Source organism: Pithys albifrons, chromosome 6, assembly GCF_047495875.1.
Source record: "Pithys albifrons albifrons isolate INPA30051 chromosome 6, PitAlb_v1, whole genome shotgun sequence".
In the NCBI taxonomy this organism is placed as follows: domain Eukaryota; kingdom Metazoa; phylum Chordata; class Aves; order Passeriformes; family Thamnophilidae; genus Pithys; species Pithys albifrons.
Window position 1 is genome coordinate 48,056,324 of NC_092463.1, and position 21,454 is coordinate 48,077,777.

Sequence of the window (21,454 nt, forward strand, 5' to 3'; positions counted from 1 at the left end):
GACTTTGCACTCTGAATTTTTCTTTGTGGTCTCTCTTTTTGTGGTTGTTTCTCAGATTACAAGATCTTTCTTCTATTCCTGTTTTCCTGCTTCTCTTGTTTTCCTGGTTCAGTTACCATTAAAGTAACATGTAATTCATTTTATAGGTTGCACTGCACAAGATGGATCAGTGAAACAGGTAAGAGAAAGGAAAATACAGTCTTTATGCTATATCTGGGTTCTGTGATCTCTTGTAAAAATAATTGCTTGAGTTGTTTCTTTTAGTTCTAAGCTTAAAAACCAGTGAACTGCAATGACACCATGGAGGAAAACAGCAGATTTCATTAACTCCAGAATGTTTTTAATCATTTGAGATATAGAAGCAGAAATAGAGTTTGTGGGAGTCAGTTTCCCAGTAGAACTCTCTGGCTTCCTTCCTGGACACACAAACCTGCAAAGGAAGGTGGCAAATAACAGCTTTTTTTCTACTGTTCCCTTCTTCCTCTGAACTTGAACTCAGCTCTACACAGTCTTGCAGCAGGCATTCATTGATATAATGTTTCCAGTTTTCGCTCCCTGAATTGCTATTGCTGTTGTTTTCATAGCCTAGAGAAGCTTGGGAACATGACTGCCAATACTGTACTTGTGATGAAGCAACCTTAAATATCTCTTGCTTCCCCCGTCCTTGTCCTAAATCTCCACCTATCAACTGCACAAAAGAAGGCTTTGTACGCAAAATAAAACCACGTCTGGACGACCCATGTTGCACAGAGACTGTCTGTGGTGAGTACATAATTCATATGTCATAATGTGTCATCCTTTGCCTTCAGCAATAATTCCAAGTGAGATCTGGTACCCCACAAGTGCCAGATTCAAATAAACACACTGAAGTGGTCATTTCTTCCATCTTCATGCCAGAAGCCCTTGTTATCAGAAGAGAACTCTGGTCCTACTTATACTCTAAATTAGTGTCATGACCTGCCAGATACTTACATTGGAAAATTCCCCATGTATCATTGGGACTACCAAATGCTTCACAGGATTCTTTAGGTTTTGTCCCTCTGAGATGAGAGGGTGATCCTTCCACAGAGATCCATCTAGTAAGAGCTGATAGGTTCATCTTTCAGGCTCCCCTAAGGCTTCCTGTGGATGTTCCTGTTATGTTTCCCTCACCTTTGCATTTGCATCCTCCCAGTCCCAAATGCCTACCACAGCACAGGACTAGCCTGCTCCTAATGCTGGCCATTCCCAGATGCAGTAGAGTGGATCCTGGCAATGTTGGTGGGAAGTTTGTTCTATTCCTCATTCCTTCAACCCACCAGAAAGAGGTTTATTAGGCTCCTTGGATGTTTTGAGGGGAGCAGTGGACATTGTCAAGGTCCTTTGCTTGTCATGTCCCAGCCTTTACATCTTTGGCTCTCATACACTGCCTCTTCATTTTCTTACTCTGACTGATTTATTTTTACTCTAACTTGTTTCCCTGTCACTTCTCTAAAGGTGTTCAGTTTTTTTATAGATGGCATCCAGTGGGGGAAAAGAATCAGGGACAAGGACCACAAATATATGTCCTAGAAAGAGCTTTACAGTGGAGCAAACTTAGAGATACTTCACCTGAACATGTCCCAAACTCCAAAAATGTGTGATGCAATAATCATCTATTTCCACACAATTTCTTGGATGTTCAAGCTTTGTCTGCAAGTAACACTGCTGGACAGGATGCTTTGGCTTACTTTATCACTGTTGGCTATTGCAGAATGTGATATAAAAACCTGCATTATCAACAAAACAGGATGTGACTTAGGCTTCCAACCAGTGGTTGCTATATCTGAGGATGGTTGTTGTCCTATCTTCTCCTGTAGTAAGTACCTTGTTTCCTTAAATCAAAATCATAAGCAACAACCTCTTCCCTATCAGCCTTTACAATTGGTGCCTTCTCTTTTTTGGGGGGAGTTGGTGTAACTGGGGTAGGTTGTCTGTAGCCTGTATTCAGTGAGTGTAATATTGATCAGATAATGAATGATGATTAAATTGAACCCATCTAGAAACTGCTGCCAAATTATATTTCTAGATTCACATACCTAAGCCAGGTTCACACTGGCTTTGTTAATAGCAAGGTGGTTAACAATAAAGAAAAGGTCAAGTAACTTCAAGTGTGGGGAAAAAACCCATGAGGTAAATAGATTTTACCTTATACAAAATACCAAGATATAGAATTTCCCCCAACTTCATGCATAACATCTAAGCAGATGTGGGCTTCTGAATAATATGCAGGTTTCTGAATAACAACTTTTCTCCCCTTCTTTTGTGAGGTATTAGGTTTAGTTCTACTCTTTGACTTCTTTAAATCACTCACAATTCAGTGATGACTACAACAACTATTTGCATCATTCCCAGCACCTTGTTTTCATTTTGTTTTTTCTTACAGTACCAAAAGGTGTATGTGTTTCTGAAGGAGTTGAATTTAAGGTGGGTCTTCTTCCAGTCACTTCTTTCCACAAGTTAATGCTGCCTGAGTCAGAATTTTCTGAAATTGGTGTTGTCAACACTCATACAAAAAGCAGAATTAGAATGGCCTGTAATTTTCCCCTGCCAGTAATCTTATGTACTATTGGAAATGGGCATTGGACTAGATAACCTGCAGAGGTCACTTTCAACCCCAATCAATCTGTAATTCTGTAAAAGGTTACTGAATAGGCAATGTTAGAGACTAGAACTTGCTTGCTAAACAAGATCTTACCTATGTTTTAGAGTCAATAGGTCAGAACTGTGATTGAATACAAATTTCAAATTTCACTGAATATTTTAAGATTAATTTCTATGTCAAACTGAGCAAAAGAAGATGCATTGAATTTATGAGATAATTCATTTAACATCATTGATGCACTTGGGAGTATCAGCCTTGTGTTCATTTTGTGATACTGATTGTGAGGTTTTAGAGATCTGGAAGTAGTCTTTTCAGGAAGTTCCATAAATAAACCTCATAAGCGTTAATCTTTTGTTAGTCCAGAGGGATGTTTACTCTAGAACCCTCTGAATTCTTGTCATGGCCTGCCTTCTCTCTCCTCTGTATTTCCAGCCGGGGGCAATGGTGCCTAAAAGCTCATGTGAAAACTGTGTGTGCACAGATGAGCAGGATCCTGTGACACAAACCAACCGCATCCAGTGTCTTCCAGTGAAATGCCAAACCACTTGCCAGCAGGTCAGCACCTCCTTGGCCATAAACAATGGCTGTTGAGGGAAAGTATTCTGAAACTGGGAGAGTGTAACTGCCTTCTCACTGCAAGGTAGCAGGATGGACTCTCCTATTAATTTTTTTGAAAAGTTACTTTTAGAGTGCCAGTTATTTTTGCTCTAGCCAGTTTAAGAGGTCACTCTTGGAAAGACGCCCTAAGGGGAAAGGATTGCAGACCTGTTAAAGTCTGACTGCTGAAAGATGTTTGTGCCATTCTGTTGGTATTGCCCATTGTCAGATTGAAAATTGGTATTGTGAAGAAACTGCACAATAGTCTGTATGTTTCCAAACTCTTCTCACTACTTATGAACTTAGAGTACTCTGCTACTTCTCAGTATTTGTGAGAATCATCACAAAACCAGTTCAGTCTATTACTGAACATAAGCAGAGGGGTTGCTTTTTCATTTACGCCCAGATAAGACCAGACCCACCACCAGTGTTAAAAATAGACAAAACTTTTCATTGTCCTTCATCCTGAAGCCAGACACATCCACACCCACCAAGAGACCAAAACACAGGGGAGGGAACCTTCACATGTCTGACAGCAATAGTTCTTGTGGATAATACTAGACCAAGCACTGGTGGCAGAGTAATCATACATTGAATTAATGTGTAAGTAATCATATGCTGAATTAATATATCTGGCCTGTCCTATGTGTTAGCCTGAAGAAAAATAGCCAATGACAGGGCCTTCATGGCAACAGAGGTGTCCAGAAGTCACTGTTCAATAAGGGAGAAAAATTACCAGCTTTGCTTGTCAGGTTTAAAGTGACTCATTTCCTCTGCCATCCTCAGTGTAGCTTTGATCAAATGTGCTTCATGAACAAGACATCAGTTAACATGGCTAAACGGAAATGGTTTTTTCCCACAGGGTTTTCGCTATGTGGAAGAGAAGGGTCAATGCTGCAGTCAGTGCCAGCAAGTGGCATGTGTGGCAAATTTTCCATTCGGCAATGTGACCATTGAGGTAAGCACTCCCTTGCTCTGCACACAAAGCTGGATTATCAAGAAGAGCTCATCATTTTTTCTGTCATGCATTTTAAGGCTGGGAGGATCTCTAGATGTAAAGTCTCTGTGTTTCCAAAGTAAATGTAGATGTTTATACGGCTGTTCTCTGCTGTGTGCATCTCACAGGGGCTACTGTTTGAAAATTATGTGTCTTGGGCAGGAATGGAAAACCACATTACCCACACCCCTCCCCACTTTATCCTGACAAGAAAGAATTCAGAGAGGATGATGACATTGTGTAATACTGCTCTTGCAGAGATACATGAACTGGCTTCACATGATACTGCTCCAATCTGGAAACAGTTTCATTTTCTTGCCCTGAAGATACAAGGATAAAGAGTGCGAGGAAGCTGACATGGCTGTACTACCACTAGTTCTGAATTTGCTGAGGCAGAAATTAAGTGACATAGTTGCTGTAGTGTAGTGTGACTTGCTAACACCTTGAGGTGATACATCGTGTCTTGTGAGTGTAGCATTGTGTAGTCATGAGCCAAGACTTTAAAGGATGGACTTGATGATCTTGGAGGTGTTTTCCTCCCTTAATGATTCTATGATTCCATTCTACTCCTGTGAATGGTTTCAGCCTGTGACTATTGTCTTACATGCTAGTGCTTCTCTGGTAGCTATTCTGCATCTTTTCTATTTCATCTTGTTATTCTTTGATAATTTATCTTGGAAGCTAGATTCTCCCATTCCAATATACAAATCTTTCCATGATGAGGTTTTGCAGTTACCCATTAACCTCTGCTGCAAAGACTTTTGTCCCTTTTCACACTTTTTGATTTTCTTCAATCCACTAAAAAAGAAAACTGATGAAATCTTTTGAAATAATTATTTTTCTTTTTGTGTATATTTTAGCCCACAAACATTAACACATATACCTTCTTGCATTTCTGCTCCTACCTCTAGGCTCATTCTGTACCAGATTTTCATTCTTTACCCCTGGCTGGCTACAGAAGGGATTTTGCATAGGCTAGTAGCGGGTGAGCTTGGTACAGAACTTGCAGATGTGAGTTGCAGACATCTCAGCCCTTTCAGAGTGATATGAACAACCCAGAGCCTCTGCCAATTCATTGGTTCTATTACTGTTGCAGTATTCTATTTTTATTGTTGCAATATATTGGCTTGGGTTTTTTTTTTTTTTCCTGTTTTTATCAGGTCGGAAAAAGCTATAAAGATCCATATGATAACTGTACTCAGTATACATGCACTGAATCAGCGGGCCAGTTTTCCTTGACTAGTACAGTAAAAGTCTGCCTACCATTTGAAGAAGCAAACTGTGTGCCAGTAAGTATTTTAAAGCCAGAAAAATACTTCAGAAATGAGCTCACCTGCTGGCCTGAGGTTTGTCTTTACTGTTTTGAATTAGTAACTACATTATTTCTCGATCTTTCTGAGCTGATAACTCTTGTTTGAAGGAAATGTGCTTTTTGAGCACTGAATGAAGTGTCCCACAGCAATAAAGCAAAAATGTTTGCAAGCAAACCCGCACATTTTACACTGTTATGGGATAAGCACTAGAAATGGAAAGAGAAGGGTATTGGGGCAAGAGCAAGGTGGGATTTTTTCATCACTTGAGAAACATCAATGTTACAAAATGCAGCTGAGCAAGTGGTAACTTACCATGGATCCATGGGGGACTGATGAACACAGTGTCTTCTGATATGCAGTGTATCATTAAGCAAAGAAGCGGAATGTGAATGAGCAAGGAGTATCATTCATACCCTGGTTTTCATCTATTCGTGGTTTCCAGTAATTTTCAGAAGCATTTTGGGACTTCACAGCAGATCTGAAAATCAAAGCAAGGACAAGGACAGCCATGTACTTGAATTAGCTTTGGGGTAGGCTCTGCATAGGTCAGGCTGTTCTATTCCAGGAGCAGCTGTCGTTCTCTCAGGCTGGGGTTTCTAACCTGGCATCAATAAGACCTGCATCCAGGCATGTATTACTGGACATCTTAGTAGCTTCTAAAAGGATATACAATTTTAAGAAAATTATTTCCCTTCCTTGCTGGTGGTTTGTTTTTGTTTGTTTTGGGTTTTTTAAAACACTTTTTTTTTATATAATTAGTACACAAATAGGTCTGATGAGGAATCTGCATTGATTAGAGATGAGGGAATATAACTGAAGTCTCATCATTGCTACTATCTAGTTAGCAATACGTGCACCTGAACTAACTGTTCTGGTTCCTTTCAATACAGGGGACAATTGATGTGACTTCAGACGGCTGTTGTAAGACATGTGAGTGGATTAAATTGATGATTCTCTATTCCAATATGGTTTAGTTCTTCCCTGCTTGCAGTCCTGTTTCTGCAAGCACTGAGAGGCTGCAGTTTCCATTGACTGGAAGACAGTTTTACAGCAGCAGTACTGGTTTTTACCTCACAGTTCAGACTAAACATCTGCCATATGCTTCCAGTGAGGACACTATATTTTTTTTTCCTCATTTTCTGGGTTTTTATAAAACTGAAATACTGTTAGCTTGAGAAATGCTCCTGATAAAAAATTTTGTAGAAAATATTCTCTGTTATTCCATCGGAAAATTGCATAGAAATAAAGGTCTTTTTTTCCTGTAGCATCCACTCAGAAATATTAGGCTGTTATAGAGTCACAAATGTAATTGATAGCAATTTTAGAAAAACCTGGACTTTTCATGTCTCCTTCAGACCTTGGTTCAACAGTATCTTTACATGATAAAGCTAGTCCACAAATAGAAAAGTATGTTGACCAACAGGAAGCTGTTTTGCTGAGTTACCACCTCTTTGCACTATCAGTTGTGGTTACAGTTATGCATTTGAACTGTAAAAAGTTTTACTAGGATGATCTTCTCCTGGTTTACTAGCAGATAACTTTCAAAACAGTTATTCCCCAGTCTGAAAAAGTCTAACAGAAGTGTTCTTCTACTCAGGTATCGACCTGCCCCACAAATGCAAACGCAATGTGAAAGAGCAGTATATTGTGCATGACAGCTGTAAGTCCGCTGCTCCGGTCCCAGTGCCCTTTTGTGAAGGGATGTGCAGTACCTATTCTGTGTAAGTGGGAAACCTTTCTCTGTCCTCCCCCATGGCCGCTTTTCCTGGGTTCTTGTCACCAATGGGCTGCAGCTTCCTGCTGTATAAAAAAACCTGCTTGGGAAACTGGGAGTACAGAACAGCAATCATTAACAATGTCTTTAATGTGACAGGAGAAATAGGAAAACAGGTCCCTCTGGAAAGACATCAGCTAAATTTATTAAACATGCTCTTAAATATGTCCTTGTATGGTTTTTGAACAACTTCAGTCTTTACTGGAGTTTTTTTCTGCCCTTTGTTCTCTGCAGAGGTTGTTCCTTTCTGTCTTGCCAAAATGGGGCTAACCCAAAATCCTGAAGTTACTGGGATTTTCCCCATTGCTATCAGAGGTTCTAGCCCTGCATGACCAATAGCATCTTGAGGAAAGGCTGTTATGAATCAACAGAAAATTAGATAGGAAGTTTTCCTCCTTTGCTCCTTATGGATCAGTTTGGAAGACAACAGGCAGCAGACTGACATGAAAAATCTAATTTCTATAGGTATTCCTTTGAGGCCAGTGAAATGGAACACAAATGCACTTGCTGCCATGAAAAAAGAAGTCACAAAGTGAAGGTGGAACTGGTTTGCTCTAACCATAAGACAGTCCAGTTCACATATCTCTACGTAGATGAATGTGGATGTGTGGAAACAAAATGCCCAAAGAGGATAACATGACTATGAACCAAAAGAAACCTTTCATCTCCCATTTACTCCTTCCCTAGCAAGTGAGTAGTTTAGAAAACAGCTGTGAGTAACCTTAAAATGATCATACTAGCACTTTTTATTTCTGGTATTACAAGCAGTTACATAGATTTTATAGATTTTACTCTAAATGTTTGTAGAATAAACTGCATTTCAAAGAGGACTTGTTCTCCTGTTTCAGTGATGCTGCTAATGGGGCAAAATGGGTAAAGTCTTTAATCCCTCACCAGTATATAAACCAAGGTTATTGCAAGACATTTTCAAGACAGTGATGCCTTTCAAAAATCCTGCCTGAAGAAACTGCACATTGTAAAACCATAATCACATGTATCACTTCATTTCCCTTTGAAGGGAAACAACAATCACTTCCACAGCTGCAGTTCAGACAGAGGCAGGACTTGGCTTAGGGCCACATTTGTGTTCTTCCCAGTGGTCCTGAACCTTTTTTGGCTGTGACTGACTCACTGGAGGAAATCAAGGTGCTTTTGTTTTCCTTCTGCACAGTGAGCACAGTATCAGGAATGTAAAAACATGGTTTTTACATACACAATACAAAGTGAATATATTTGCACCCCTATTGGAATTCCTTATCTCAGTGGGTTTTTTTATTATTTGCCAACATCAAACTCGGAGTTGCTGTGTGTTAGTTCAGTCTCATTACTGATTCCATGACTGTTTTGTACCATAAATAATTGAATCCCAGCCAGCATGTCCAGTGTTATTGGTGACAATATTTTATGTGGACAGGAATCAAAATGATCCAACAATACCTTCAGAGTACTCAAGGAAGGCAGATGCTTCCGATATTTGAGCAATTTCATCTTCTATGACGTGAAAGAGAATTGAAGATTGTGACTTTCTTAGAAAGTGTCCTGCAGCCAGCTGTGCAGGGTTTTGGGGAACAGTTTTGAAGGAAATGCATTAAACTTTAGCTTTCCATTTTAAAAATACTGAAGCTCTTGAGCCCCAAGAAATATTTAATTTTCTACTTTTTCATAATAAATCATTTCAGCTGATGGCAGGTTACTTTGATATATACTGTTTCATTATTGTGTTACTGATCTTCAAATTGTGGGAATCCTTGACTTTGAACAGGTCAATGGTATATGTTTTACTTTGCTCTTGCTTGAGAGTCCTGTGCTTAATGGGTCATCACCATGATGTTATGGGGCAGTTCATGTTATGCCTCTACAGAATTCAGCTCAGATTGTTTAAACTAACTCTTTCTCCAGCCCTTTTCTGGAATGACTTGCCTCAACCTAACACTGGTGTAAGAACCCTTTGGAAGCTACCACTTTCTCAGCACTGGAGGTTTTGAGAGCCAGGGTAGCCATGTGACACATCTGAAGTCAGAGGAGGTGATTTTCACCCTTTGTTTTTATTCTGTTACCTTATAAACAATAAAAGAGAGGCTGTGTGTACCCAATGATCACAGTGGGAATACGTGCACTTCAGGTATCTTTGAGAGGTGTGGACTACAAAATCCAACAAATAGGTGTTTGCAATGAACTTATGAATTATAGAGGCATAGAATCATAAAGTATCTCAAGTTGGAAGGGACCCATATAGATCACTGACTTGAACCTAACTCTCCCATTCTCAGCTTCTGCACTAGTCAGTGGACCAGTTTGCTTGATTATAAGAATCTCAAAATATTCTGGTTAACTGTCAGTGCAATGCAACATCCTTGGAAGGCACATGTTGCAATTGTTTGACACTGAGGCTCATGTATAAATTTCACATTAGTCCAGAAAACTGTTTTTATTGATACAAATCAAGTGTGTGCATGCTATTAAAATGCAAAGAACAGAAACAAAACAGAAAAAAGACATTCCTTCCTTTTTTCCTTGCCTTTCCCTGAAGGGGAATAGGTCATTCTTGAGTGATTTTGTTATCAGAATAGCAAACAGACTCTGTAAGTAGTCATATACATGCTCATGCAAATCAACCGGCAAACCAACCCTGCAAATCAATAATTCTCAGCAAAATGACTTAGCAAGAACATGATCAGGAACTTTTACCACATCTGCATTATTTTCAGATGGGAGAAGGGAACAAACCCCAGGTATCTTTAGATTTCTATTTTCCTGTCTGCTTCAGTGATGGTGAGATTTTATACAGAAGCTGAAATAGTATTGATTTAGAGGCATACTTTCCTGGTTTTTTTTTGGCATGCACTTTATTTTTCAGGCAAGTTAAATGCTGGAACCAAAGGCATATTTCTGTCTCCAGGATGCTTTTTATTATGTGAAATTTCACATGTTTCTTCATTCAGTTACATGTGCCACTTAATTTACTCACTGAGTCCAGCACCTAACTGGCCTATGCAATACTACTTAGAGCTGATGGCTAGGTATTAGAGAGAACTCATTGGTACTTTGTTTGCAGGTGCTGAGTCCTACTTCCCTGCCAGCAATGTAAAGTCTGTTTACAGAGAACCTTCAACTTCCTCAGCTGAGAAACATCTCCCCACTCCCTACTTCCCACCTGCCAACCCCCAAATGCAGAGAAACAAAAATTAGCGTGAAGGGTGCTTGATCAACTCACTGACATTCTGGCCCTTTTTGCTCCGTGACTTTGTCTCTGCATGCAACAGCATCACTGCTGCTTGCACAGAGCAAGCTGGACTGCAAATAAATTGTGTGTATCCTTCTTTAGGCAGTTGCCACAAGGTCCCCACCAGAATAGACAAAGTTAAATGCAGGTGGCTGTCCCAGGAGAGCTTGCGTGTAAGAGCTTGATTTGACCATGATCCCACTACTGTTGTTGTGTGGCTGCTTCTCACGTGTGCACAGTCCAGGCTTCATCTGTAGCCCAAGGCCATGTCTTCCTGTTACTGACTGGTTTCTGCAAGTCAAACATTTTCCTGGCGTAACTCAAGAAAAATCAGTGGCATTGCTCCAGGTACTGTTTCTTCCTTTTGCGTGAATTCTTCCAACATAAACTTCAATAGGGTAACCCCCAGAGAACTGGAGCTCAGCTGAGCCAGTTGGGCCAGGGCTTAGCTGGTTTCAGCCTGTAGCCATTCTTTTCTTATCATGCGAGGATGGTACTCCCAACTCAATGAGCAGTTCCGAGCAGACACACCAGGAAATATCGCCCCTTATTGCTAAATTAAATATTTGTCAGAGATACTGCCTTATGTCAGGGTAACAAGTTCCAAGACACTTTATCATTTTGCTGGTTTGCTCTGAGTCTGGGTAGCCATTATGAGATGAACTCTGACTTGCCTATTGGTTTGAGTCTTGGAAAGGTCAGTTCACAAACCCACCTTGATATATTTCAGCTAAATTTTGCTTGGCTGTTGTTACCAATTATTAATGTTTGCAAGGAAGAAAAAAAATCAAGGTATGCTCTGGATTTTTATTTGGGGAGAGGCACTATTCTTTGACCTAGTTTTGCACTGAGCAAATCCCCTGCCTGTGGAATCCAACCTGTAGTGTTATCTACAGGGTGCTGTATTGATATCAATCTATTCTGATATCTAGGATCTTGAGCTGAAAACAAAGACTGTGAACTGTAAATGCCCTCTAATACAGAAGGTATTGTTTAAAAGAATGCTGCACCTATTTTTTTTTCTCAGTGTACTGGCTCAACAATTAGAAAGTTGCAAGGTAAACATGAAAAAATTTGTCTAAATATCACTCGGGAAAGTTATCTGATTAGTAATGAACCAGAAAAGAAAATAATATGACAAATTCAATGAATCCTCTTTCACGTAAGGGGGAGACTAGGGATTGAGTGATCAGAGGGTTCTGCCTGATGTTTCTACAGGTTCATGTGTTCAAAGACTCGTTCTTGGCCCTGTTTATATTTCCTTCCTGATCTAATATAAAGATAAAGGTAGGCCTTTGTTTCTTTTATGTGATTGTAACATTTAAATCCAGAAAGCCTTTTTGAGGATGTCCAACATGGTATTTGCAATCCCGAGGCTACACACTTTTGCCTGCCATCCGAAACATCCTTTAGGAGAAAGACCTGAGACAATTTTCCAAAGACACCAAGACAGAGGTATCAGTTGTGAAAATCTTTCTTGTTTTTACACTTCAAAGGATTTGATTATTCAGTATCTTTAGGGGAACAATAGAGTCTCAGTTTACCTTGTACAAGACCATTCTCACATCCATTTAATCCTTTGACAATCGAAATTCTCTCTTAGGAAAGCAACCCCATTAGAGGTGTGCCCAGGTAACTTTTCTTGTCAGGAGCAGGCCCGAGTTTGATCATGAAGCTACAGAAAGCTTGCAATTTCTTATGCACTTCTCTCTTAAAGGTGTGTCTAGTTTTCATCAGTAGTCTGTAAGGCAGGTTACTTGATAGTTACTGGCTTTAATTTTTTTCTTTTTTTTTCTTTTTTTTTTTTAATTCAAAGGGAGTCTGTACAGTGGCTTGCTGTAACTGTGAGCTGACACTTCTGGTCATAGATATCCCTGTTTCACTTGAGCCTGATTTCTGGGAAGGCCTGATTTTTTAAAAAAAGTCTGTATAAATCAGGACTTGAGGCACTGTAATCTTTCTGTGTAGTTACTGAAAATTGCTATATACCTTACCTCAGCAAAACTGTCATCTGAAAATGCCCCCACCACTCCTTTTTTTTACTTCCTTGGCAGTCTGAGGTAAGTATAGCTCTACCTCATCTAAGTTCTTTAAAGCAATGTAAGAAGTTGATCACAAATACCAACGTTCTGTTATATGTTTGCAATAGGAAGCACTAGATATTTATCGCTGATTCTGCCAACACCGTATCCTGAACATCTCAACTATCAGCACTTTCAGTGAAAGACCCTTTCACCCTGATTTTTAATAACAGTAATGCTAAGAACCGTTCTATTTGGTTTGATATGTTCTCCGTAGAGGGCTTCCTCTTGCTTTTAACATTTGTAGTCAACTTTTGAATTCTCCTTTTACTCTTTTTTGGTGTTTTAAATGAAGCCCTTAAGAACTGATCTCATTCTAACCCTCAACACAGAATGAATCATATCTTGACCTACGTTAAAGTCCCTTAGCATGACACCAGCAAATCAAAGGGAGCTTAAAAATGGGCTAAATTAGCAGAGAGTTTGCTGCCAGTCCCAGGTGTTTTATAAGCAAGTTATATTCAATTTCTGAAGGCTGCTGAAGAAGTGCACAAACCTTTTTGTGTTCCAGCTCTGAAATGGTTTATGTCACCACTTCTTCCTACACTGCTGTTGAAAGAGAATCATGAGGCAAGTCCACTGCTTCTTCTTTACAGCATCCTGGTTTCATTTCTTTACATATCCAGACATTATTCTATATTGACTGACCTATTTCACATAATGCCATAAAAACCTGGCTTACAAACAGAGTTTAATCTGACCTGCGACGAGCATTGTTCTATAAACAAAAGGCTACTAAAGTGCAATGTAGCCATACCAGCTGCTACTTTATGGCCTGGAATTAGCTTTTCCCCAAGGACTATTTCTCTCAGGGAGCAGTGCTGCACACACTTAATACCTCAAGCACCCTGACTTGCTTCTAACTTGTCCATTTAAACTTCCTGCTTGCTTTTGATGATGTTCTCTGCTTTTTTCAGATTCCTGGTTAGGCATGGAAAATATTTTCTGGGTATATGATGTATGTTATAAATTCATCTTTCTTCACCGTTACCCCAGAAAAATTTTCAGGAAGTGCTACAACTAATCACACTCTTCCTAGATGACTAGTTTAGAAAATCCTACAAAGAATTTGTATAGCCTGCAATGCTGCTCTCTATGGGAAATTGTCTGTCTGGAATCTTTACTGAGAACCAGAATAGTCCCTGTAGCACCAGTGTGAAAAATTTTTCTTCTCCATCACCAAATCAATTGAACTGGACATCTTTCTAAAGACACCTCTGCCTTTCCAGGATCAAGTAGTTGATTGGGTGACATTTTTGTATTTTATGTTGTGCTGTTCATTCTTGGTGATAATAATGACCCTTATAGCTTTTGTAAAAGAAAAAGCAGTTTTAAGCACATTCTCATCCTACATCCTCATTTTCACAATGGTATTCAAATACTGGTCATACAAAGATTTTTGGCAGAAACAGAAGCTATTCCTATTAACTCATCTTTCCCTCAAGCTCAGTGACTTGAAAAAATCTGGAAAAATACCAAAAAAACAAAAAACCAACCAAGTTAAAAAAGAAACAAACAGAAGTTTTCCAGTAGTCTCATATTTTGCTTTCACAGTAATCTTTACAAATTTGCTTGACTTCCCTGACATATTTTTATTAATAACTAATTAATTAAGCTGTTTGCTTTTCATGTTGATTTTTCACTGCACAATATGACTTGGTAAAAGGACCTTCTGTTCATCCTCGACATGAGGGTTACCACTCTGTCTTGGGGATACTTGACTAATATTTTTCCTGAGATAGCATGGCACTTCTGATAAAAAAAATTGTCTGTTCTATAAAAATTAGTTGTTATTTTATTTCATGAACAGTTCTGCTTCACTATGTAATATCGCCCTTGCTCATATATACTGGGGGATTCCATAAAATAATTCCACTTCAGAGGTACAGTATCACTTTGAATTCCCCAGTTTCTAATAGCTTTGGGCCTGATTCTCTTCTACTTTCTATTTCATAAATATGTGACTCTTGGGAATAGTACTGTGCAGGCCTAAGAATTGGACTCAATGATCCTTGTGGGTGTTTTCCAACTCAGTATATTCTGTAATTCTATGATAACTCAGGAATTATTTTTATTTATTTTTTTAAATCACAGCTTTTCATTACAACTTTAAAACTGGATTTTTAGTTTTTATTTCCCTCATAAGGTGGGCCGTCTTGCTGAGATTCTTCTAACAAACTAATAAATGACAAAGTTTTTTCATTATCATCAGCAAAGATGAATTACTTTGTATATGGAACTTGTAAAACACAGCAGGCTCCAACTATTTGAACAAAATAATCTGTTAATAATGCATAGAAGGGATTATTAGTAATTAAGAACTGTTTCTCCTTGTTCCTGCAGTCAAAACAACAGAGCAAACATTGAAATATGTAATCTTTGTTGCTAATGGATTCTGACTGGACTACCAGGTCCTGCTTCTTTTGCACAGTTTTCTTTGAAGGAAAACCAAATTATGTATCCAGTTTGCACTACAGCTGGAGACATGCGATGGGCCAGTACTGTCCTTTAGAGTGAAATATATGTGCTTACATCAGCAGAATCTGAAAGTGAGAAAAGCCTTTGCTTTGTCTGAAAACCCCAACCTGTCATTTGATACAAGCTAACATTGAAAGTGGTGTTATGATGTGACAGAAATGTGCTGTGACAGGATCCCTAGGCAGCCAGATCACTGAAGTGAAATGTTTTTAAAGTGAAAATGGCTCTCCCTTTCAAACAAACAAACAAATAAACAAACAAAAACAAGCAAAACCCAACCAAACAAAAAACAAACAAACCAACAAAAAAAACCAAAGAAAAAATCAAAAGCAAATCACTAGATATTTCCAGATGGATTTTACTAGAGTACACAATAATAATCTCCATCAGAATGACCCTGAGAAGGACTGCAGGCTGTTGAGTGAATCTGATTTTAAAAGATTTGATTACAAATGTCCCCTGTCAGCTGTGTTTATGAACAGTAGGTGCTTTCCTCCAGTCCAGCCCCTGCCAGCACCTCTGAGTTGCCAGGTCTCTTCAGGGGCCCCGGGAAGCCTCCTTCACTCCCTCACCTCTCAAATTTGGCTTTGGATATGCTTTTTCCTGCAGGAAGCCCGTGCTCCTTCTTTCCCTGTCTGCATTCCTGTTACAGGCTCAGGACATAACCCTTCATAGTCTCTCTAGATCCATTTGCCTTCCCAAATCTCCAAGCTAAACCCGTGCAGTTACTCTCAGGAAAGGAGTCATCCGCCCTTTCTTGAGAGGGTGTACTTCAGGCTTCAACAAGAATTCGATAATTCCCAGTACCAGTACAAACTGGGTGATTAAATAATGGTGAGTAGCCCTTCAGAGAAGGACTTAAGGATACTGGAGGATGTAAACTTGGAAATGAGCCAGCAATGTGCTCTTGCAGCCCAGAAAGCCAACAGCATTCTGGGCTGCATCAAAAGTAGATGTGACCAGCAGTTTGAGGGAGGTGGTTCTCCTCCTCTACTTTGTTCTGGTGAGAACCCACCTGGAGTGCTACATCCAGCACAGGGGTCCTGAGCACAAGAAAGACACAGACCTGGTAGCTCCAGAGGGCCATGAAGACAGCTAGAGGGCTGGAGCATTTCTTCTGTGAAGAGAGGCTGCCAGTTGGGTTTGTTCAGCCTGGAGAAGAGAAGGCAATCTTTCAATATATAAAGGACTGATGAGAAAGATATAGCAAGACTTTTTACCAAGGTCTGTAGTGACAAGACAAGGGACAACAGTTTTAAATTGAAAGAGATTCAGTTAGGTTTAAATCAGAGATAAGTAAGAATTTTTTATAATAGCAGTGGTGAGACATTGGAACAGGTTGCCCAGGGAAGTTGTGGATGTCCCATCACTGGCAGTATTTCAGAGTCAGATTAGATGGCACTTTGAGAAACATAGTATAGCAAACAATGTCCCTGCAGGAGGAATGGATAGACAATCTTTGAAGTTCCCTTCCAACCCAAAACACTCTTTGAATCTATGATTCTATGTATTGTTTTTCTCTACAGAGACACACTCTTTATCAGAACATACAACAAGCAGCAGTTATTTTCACCAACCTAAAAATCAGCAATAGCTACTACCGGGCTTTTATTTTTAATAAATACAAGGGCTAATGAAAAACATGACAGTATTCTGCATTCCTTGCAGTATGAATAAACTACTCTGGTACCTCCCACCATTACTAAAAATCCCTCCTTGCTTGTTTTTCTGGGGCTCTGTTTCTAACATTCCAAGACATACCAACTGGCTTTCTAGTTGTTTAACTTGCAGCTTACCTCAAGCTTTTTGCAGAGCCATATCCCAGGCTTTTGTGCCACAAAATATTAGCAAAATAACTGCAAGTTTTAGTAGTTTCTGCTGTTAAGAATTTTGTGCATAATTACATCACTGTAACAGAAACCTCTTGGAAATCTGTCTTTCCCCTTCAGTGATTTGTTACTCCTGGGTTTGCTACAAACACTTAGCATGTCCTCTTATTTGTTTACATAAATCCTGGTTTTCTCTGAGCATAGATTTGAAGTATTGTGTCAGAAAATAACCTTGGTCTGGAACTTTTGCAGCATTTTTAAATGTGACAAACTGTCAAGAACAAAATACTCCCAAAGTGATATTTTTAAAAACTCTTTGACTTAGACTACCATACTGCCATATTCAAAATATCATTTGTGCTTTGGCTTTTGAAGAATAACCAGGAGTATTGTAGGCATTCCAGAAATGAAACTTTTTAGAAGTTCCAGTTTTTTACTTATAATCTTTATGGATATATTTAACTATTCTTAAGTGGTCTTTTATTGTTTTAGATACAATTTATGATTTCCTAAATGTATTTTGATAGTGTTTTTTTTTTTACTTCTGCTTGCACCAGAGTCTAGTGCCCTCATATTATTAATGGTATTCTCTCAATACATTTACATCATCAGCTATGGAACCCCTTAATGTGAATAACTTTGTAGCCCTTTTAGCATAACATATGTAGTGAGAAATATTAAGTACTGCTGATTGTGTTATCCTGTAAGTCTATTTGAAACAACCCTGCATTGTTATTGTGGGTGTTGCTGCTTTTACTTAAGGCAATATAAGCCAGAACAAAATTCACTGAAGTCAACAGAACTCTAGTGAGACAATAAAGAAATGGTGAGAAGAGTTATTCTTTTGTTTATAGTGAAACATTAGATTTATTAATACTACATCCATTCAGTTGTACACCAATCCTGTTATTTTATGTTCTACATTATATTTCTCTTAATTTGTACTTACAATGATAGTCCTTCAGTAAAATGTCTATAAACATGAATGTTTGTAGAAAACCAAATAGATCTGATGCTGACAGCTTTCTCAGATGAAGGATAAAGAGCTATTTGCATATTTGATGCACACATCATTTGCATCCAGAAAGTCAATACAAGAAGGGTGGAACAATCAACAGGTTTTACAGAAATATTTGGCTTTTCTTCCTTAATCTAAATAAGATGTATTTTGTAAACCATCAAACATGTAAGGCCCTGTAACAATTTTTCTTAGAGAATGGCAAAGGCATAAAAGCTACTTGGTTTAAGGTAGACCTACATTTGTAAGGGATTACCTGATATGACTCTTTCTAGATAAAAGAAGGGAATCTGCGGACCTCAGAACTCTCTTCCACTTTGAGATTCATAGTGGATTTCTTGGGTAGACCAAGTGCATGAGTTTTAGTGGCACAAGTCAAGAGAGCCATATTAATACTTCCAGTGCACATTTAAGTCCATATTGCCTTTCTGGAACAACATGTTCCAGACCACTGGTGTATTTCTGCTCAGAAAGCCAAATTAAACTTCATCCTCTTGCTTTCAGTGCATGATTTGACATAAATCAGGACTGCAATGGCATGTGCAGGACCTTTGCCAGACTGAGCATTTAACATAGCTTTTATCCTGAACTAGTGTTCTTACCCAGCTCCCACACTGGATTTTTAGCACTAGCTTTACAATTTCTATTATAATTACAATAATGTCACTGACTGTCCCCTTACCTAATTTGTGACTTCCTTTACCATGAATGTGCCAATCTCAAAGCCTGAAGTTAGATCAAGTAGCCTAGCTATTTTTGCCATGCCTGGCATGGAGCTGTGCTTTTAAGACTATCTCTGCTTCATGAATCACATACTGTTTGAAATTCACTGTCACAAATTCAGACTCTGTTCGGTGTTCATACTGCAGAAAACTTGACCACATCTTCTTCATCCCTAGTTAGCCATATTCTGTTTTCAGGATTAGATATCTTGGAGGACCAAGTGTTACTTCAGTGGTATTCTGCCATGTTTTGTGAGATCCTAAAGGAAAATACTAGAGAAGCAAACTGCTGTGTGTCACTAGTGGTGATACTGCACTGGACAATGTTTGCTTTTCAAACCCCATGTTCAATAGAGGTAATAAATCATTAAATTGTTTTCCACATGTCTGTTGCAGCACAGCTAACCTCCTGCTTAACTGGCCAGACAGACTTCAGCAGACACTCTACACAGGATTGGTGAAAAGGAGCCCAACCATAATGGCAGGAAAAAATTTGTTTCTGTGTTGGCAAAAGCAACTATTTCTCCCTAAATCAAATTCCAGCACAATGGAATCACACCAAAATACAGTATATTGTGCTGCTTTTAGGTTTTAGCTTGGGAGTGTGTGCCCCCATTGTTCTTTCCCATATACCAGCAAGCAGCAGTGTTTACTGTACAATTTCCATGGGTTCAGCTTTTGTGCTTAGTTAATTACAAGGAAGCAGCTACAATTTAAAGTCACTGCATTTCTGAAAACAGGACAAAGCACTACTGGACAAAACTTAGATGTCATGTAACTGAGCAAGAGCTTTTGAAACCTTTTAAGGCACTAGAGTCTTCATTCTTCCTATTCATGTCAAGCCCTGAGTCTTTTTCATCACATACCCATGAGCTTCATGAAAGAATTTGTGAGTTTGGTAAATTTGCCATGTCAGTTTAAGTGACAGGAGCTCCCTGGTCAGAAGCAGGTGATCTACATGAGGTCTGGAGAAGTCCTGGAGCCTGTTGCTCAAAATACATACAGTGGAAGATCATAAGGGCCAACACTGCAGATTGGTATGGGTGCAAAAGGCTTTCAATGTGTTCACTGGAAGGAAGTTAGTTGCAGGGCAATGGACCTATGTCCTCCCTCTTAAACTGTAACTCCAGTTCACAATCCAGAAATGCTCCTGTGCAATGAACTCTAAGAAATAGTTTAAAACTAGCTGCATTCATGTTTTTTCCCACTGATGTTACTAAAGAATCCTTTTTCCTTTTATATTCAATTTCTTTTGAAAACTCACCAAGTATGAGTTTCTGCAGAGACAAGTGTTAGCGTAGTTGCTGTAGGGTTTAGCTCTAAGCATGTAAAATGCATTACAAATCACCTAATGTCTTGAATGGTTGAAATAGATGATAAGTTTGCAATCAATTTATGACTTGGTTCTTAGTTTATTTTTTTTTTTATTTACCTTATCAGCAGATGCTAGCCTGTTAAAAAAATAATTGTTTTGAATGTAAATTACCACGGGAACACTTGTCTCGTTTTACTTTTGATTTAAATTAAATGTAAATCCAGAAAAATAAACTAAGTAGTGAAACCACACCTCTTATTCTACTTTCTCCGTTTATACTGGTTGATTAGTGAACCTACTGAATGCTTATCTCCTTATGGAAGTGAATTTTGATTAAGGGCGTGTGCATGAATTGAAACTGTGCTGCTTGTCATTGATTGGTTTTCTGGGTAGTTGCTCCTCTCTGTGAAGTAAGAATGGTCTGTGCACAAAGCCAGTTCAGAGAAAGACACTCTTTCCAGCCTCAGAAAGCTTTTCTTTTTTTCTCAATTGCCTTCATCTACAAAGTACTGGGATAACAGGGTCAAACAGGGAGTAAGTCCTAGAATGAGGTGCTCAAAAGAGGCAGGAAGGGTTGGAAGACTAGGGCTGTGCTACTGGCTGTATAGAGCATCGATCACAAACCCACGTTTCCCATAACCCACAAGTGCTGATAACAGTGGAAACAGTGTTTACCGCTGTTAGGTCTCTATATGACTTCTGTGATAAATTTGAAATCTTGGGCAACATTTAAAATTTTGTCCTGTTTGTGGCCAATACAGTATTTACAGTATTTTTCACAGAGCTAGAAGTGCTAACAACCTGGCATCCTGGATATATTCCAGTATGCAAAGTTCCAGTTTGCTTACCCACGTTAGCCCTGTAGTTCCATCTCCCGTAGCTGAACCATTTGCTGCTTCTGGTTCCAAACAGGCAAATAATTGCCATGTTGTCAGTCTGTTGACTCACAGGGCAGGGCATTCCTATGGCTTGCACTGTTATTACACCTGTCTTGTAAAGAAAGCTTGTTATATCACACATGCACAAAACATTTTAGCTGTCACCATCTTTCCCTCATTCTTTAAACTATTTAAACATTTACCTAAGGAATGGTCATTTTCCATTCTTGGCCAACCAGAGATTTGGGGTTGGTTTTGTTTGATTTATTTTTACTGGAAAAAGAGTCTCCAGACTTTGTGTTTTTTTTAGAAATGTAGTTTCACTTCTTCAACTCTCCTTTTTTCTTTTTCATTAGCCATTGACATTCATTTTTTCCATTTTTGGATTTTTACATATAATTAAAAGGGCAGTAAGTACAACTAGCATACTAACTCTTAGAACAGAAATAAAAATCTATACCAATAAGAATTGAAATTGATTTAATATTAACACTGGGCTTGTGAGCAGTGCTAATATTGACTACTTTTAATATCTACATTGGCAAAATATAATAATAATAATAGACTCACAGGTCCTAAGAGGGAAAATAATTAAGAATTTCTCAG

The 21,454-nt window shown here is 38.8% G+C and overlaps 1 protein-coding gene across 8 annotated transcripts in view; it reads left to right on the forward strand.

Annotated features, from left to right (window-relative positions):
* Positions 1–19,334, forward strand: part of LOC139673312 (mucin-5B) — a 63,331-nt gene extending 43,997 nt beyond the window's left edge. For 6 of the 8 annotated variants that reach the window (XM_071558774.1, XM_071558773.1, XM_071558772.1 and 3 more), the window contains 10 exons: positions 147–178; positions 585–762; positions 1,733–1,837; positions 2,405–2,445; positions 3,056–3,178; positions 4,083–4,178; positions 5,378–5,506; positions 6,421–6,460; positions 7,128–7,251; positions 7,770–8,134. In XM_071558774.1, coding sequence (XP_071414875.1) covers positions 147–178; positions 585–762; positions 1,733–1,837; positions 2,405–2,445; positions 3,056–3,178; positions 4,083–4,178; positions 5,378–5,506; positions 6,421–6,460; positions 7,128–7,251; positions 7,770–7,944 — 1,043 coding nt within the window. In that variant the 3' untranslated portion in view covers positions 7,945–8,134. Of the gene's footprint in view, positions 1–146; positions 179–584; positions 763–1,732; positions 1,838–2,404; positions 2,446–3,055; positions 3,179–4,082; positions 4,179–5,377; positions 5,507–6,420; positions 6,461–7,127; positions 7,252–7,769; positions 8,135–8,718; positions 8,738–19,051 lie in introns of those variants that run through there. The other 2 variants (XR_011698092.1, XR_011698091.1) reach the window with 2 other exon arrangements.
* The last annotated feature ends 2,120 nt before the right edge of the window (positions 19,335–21,454 follow it).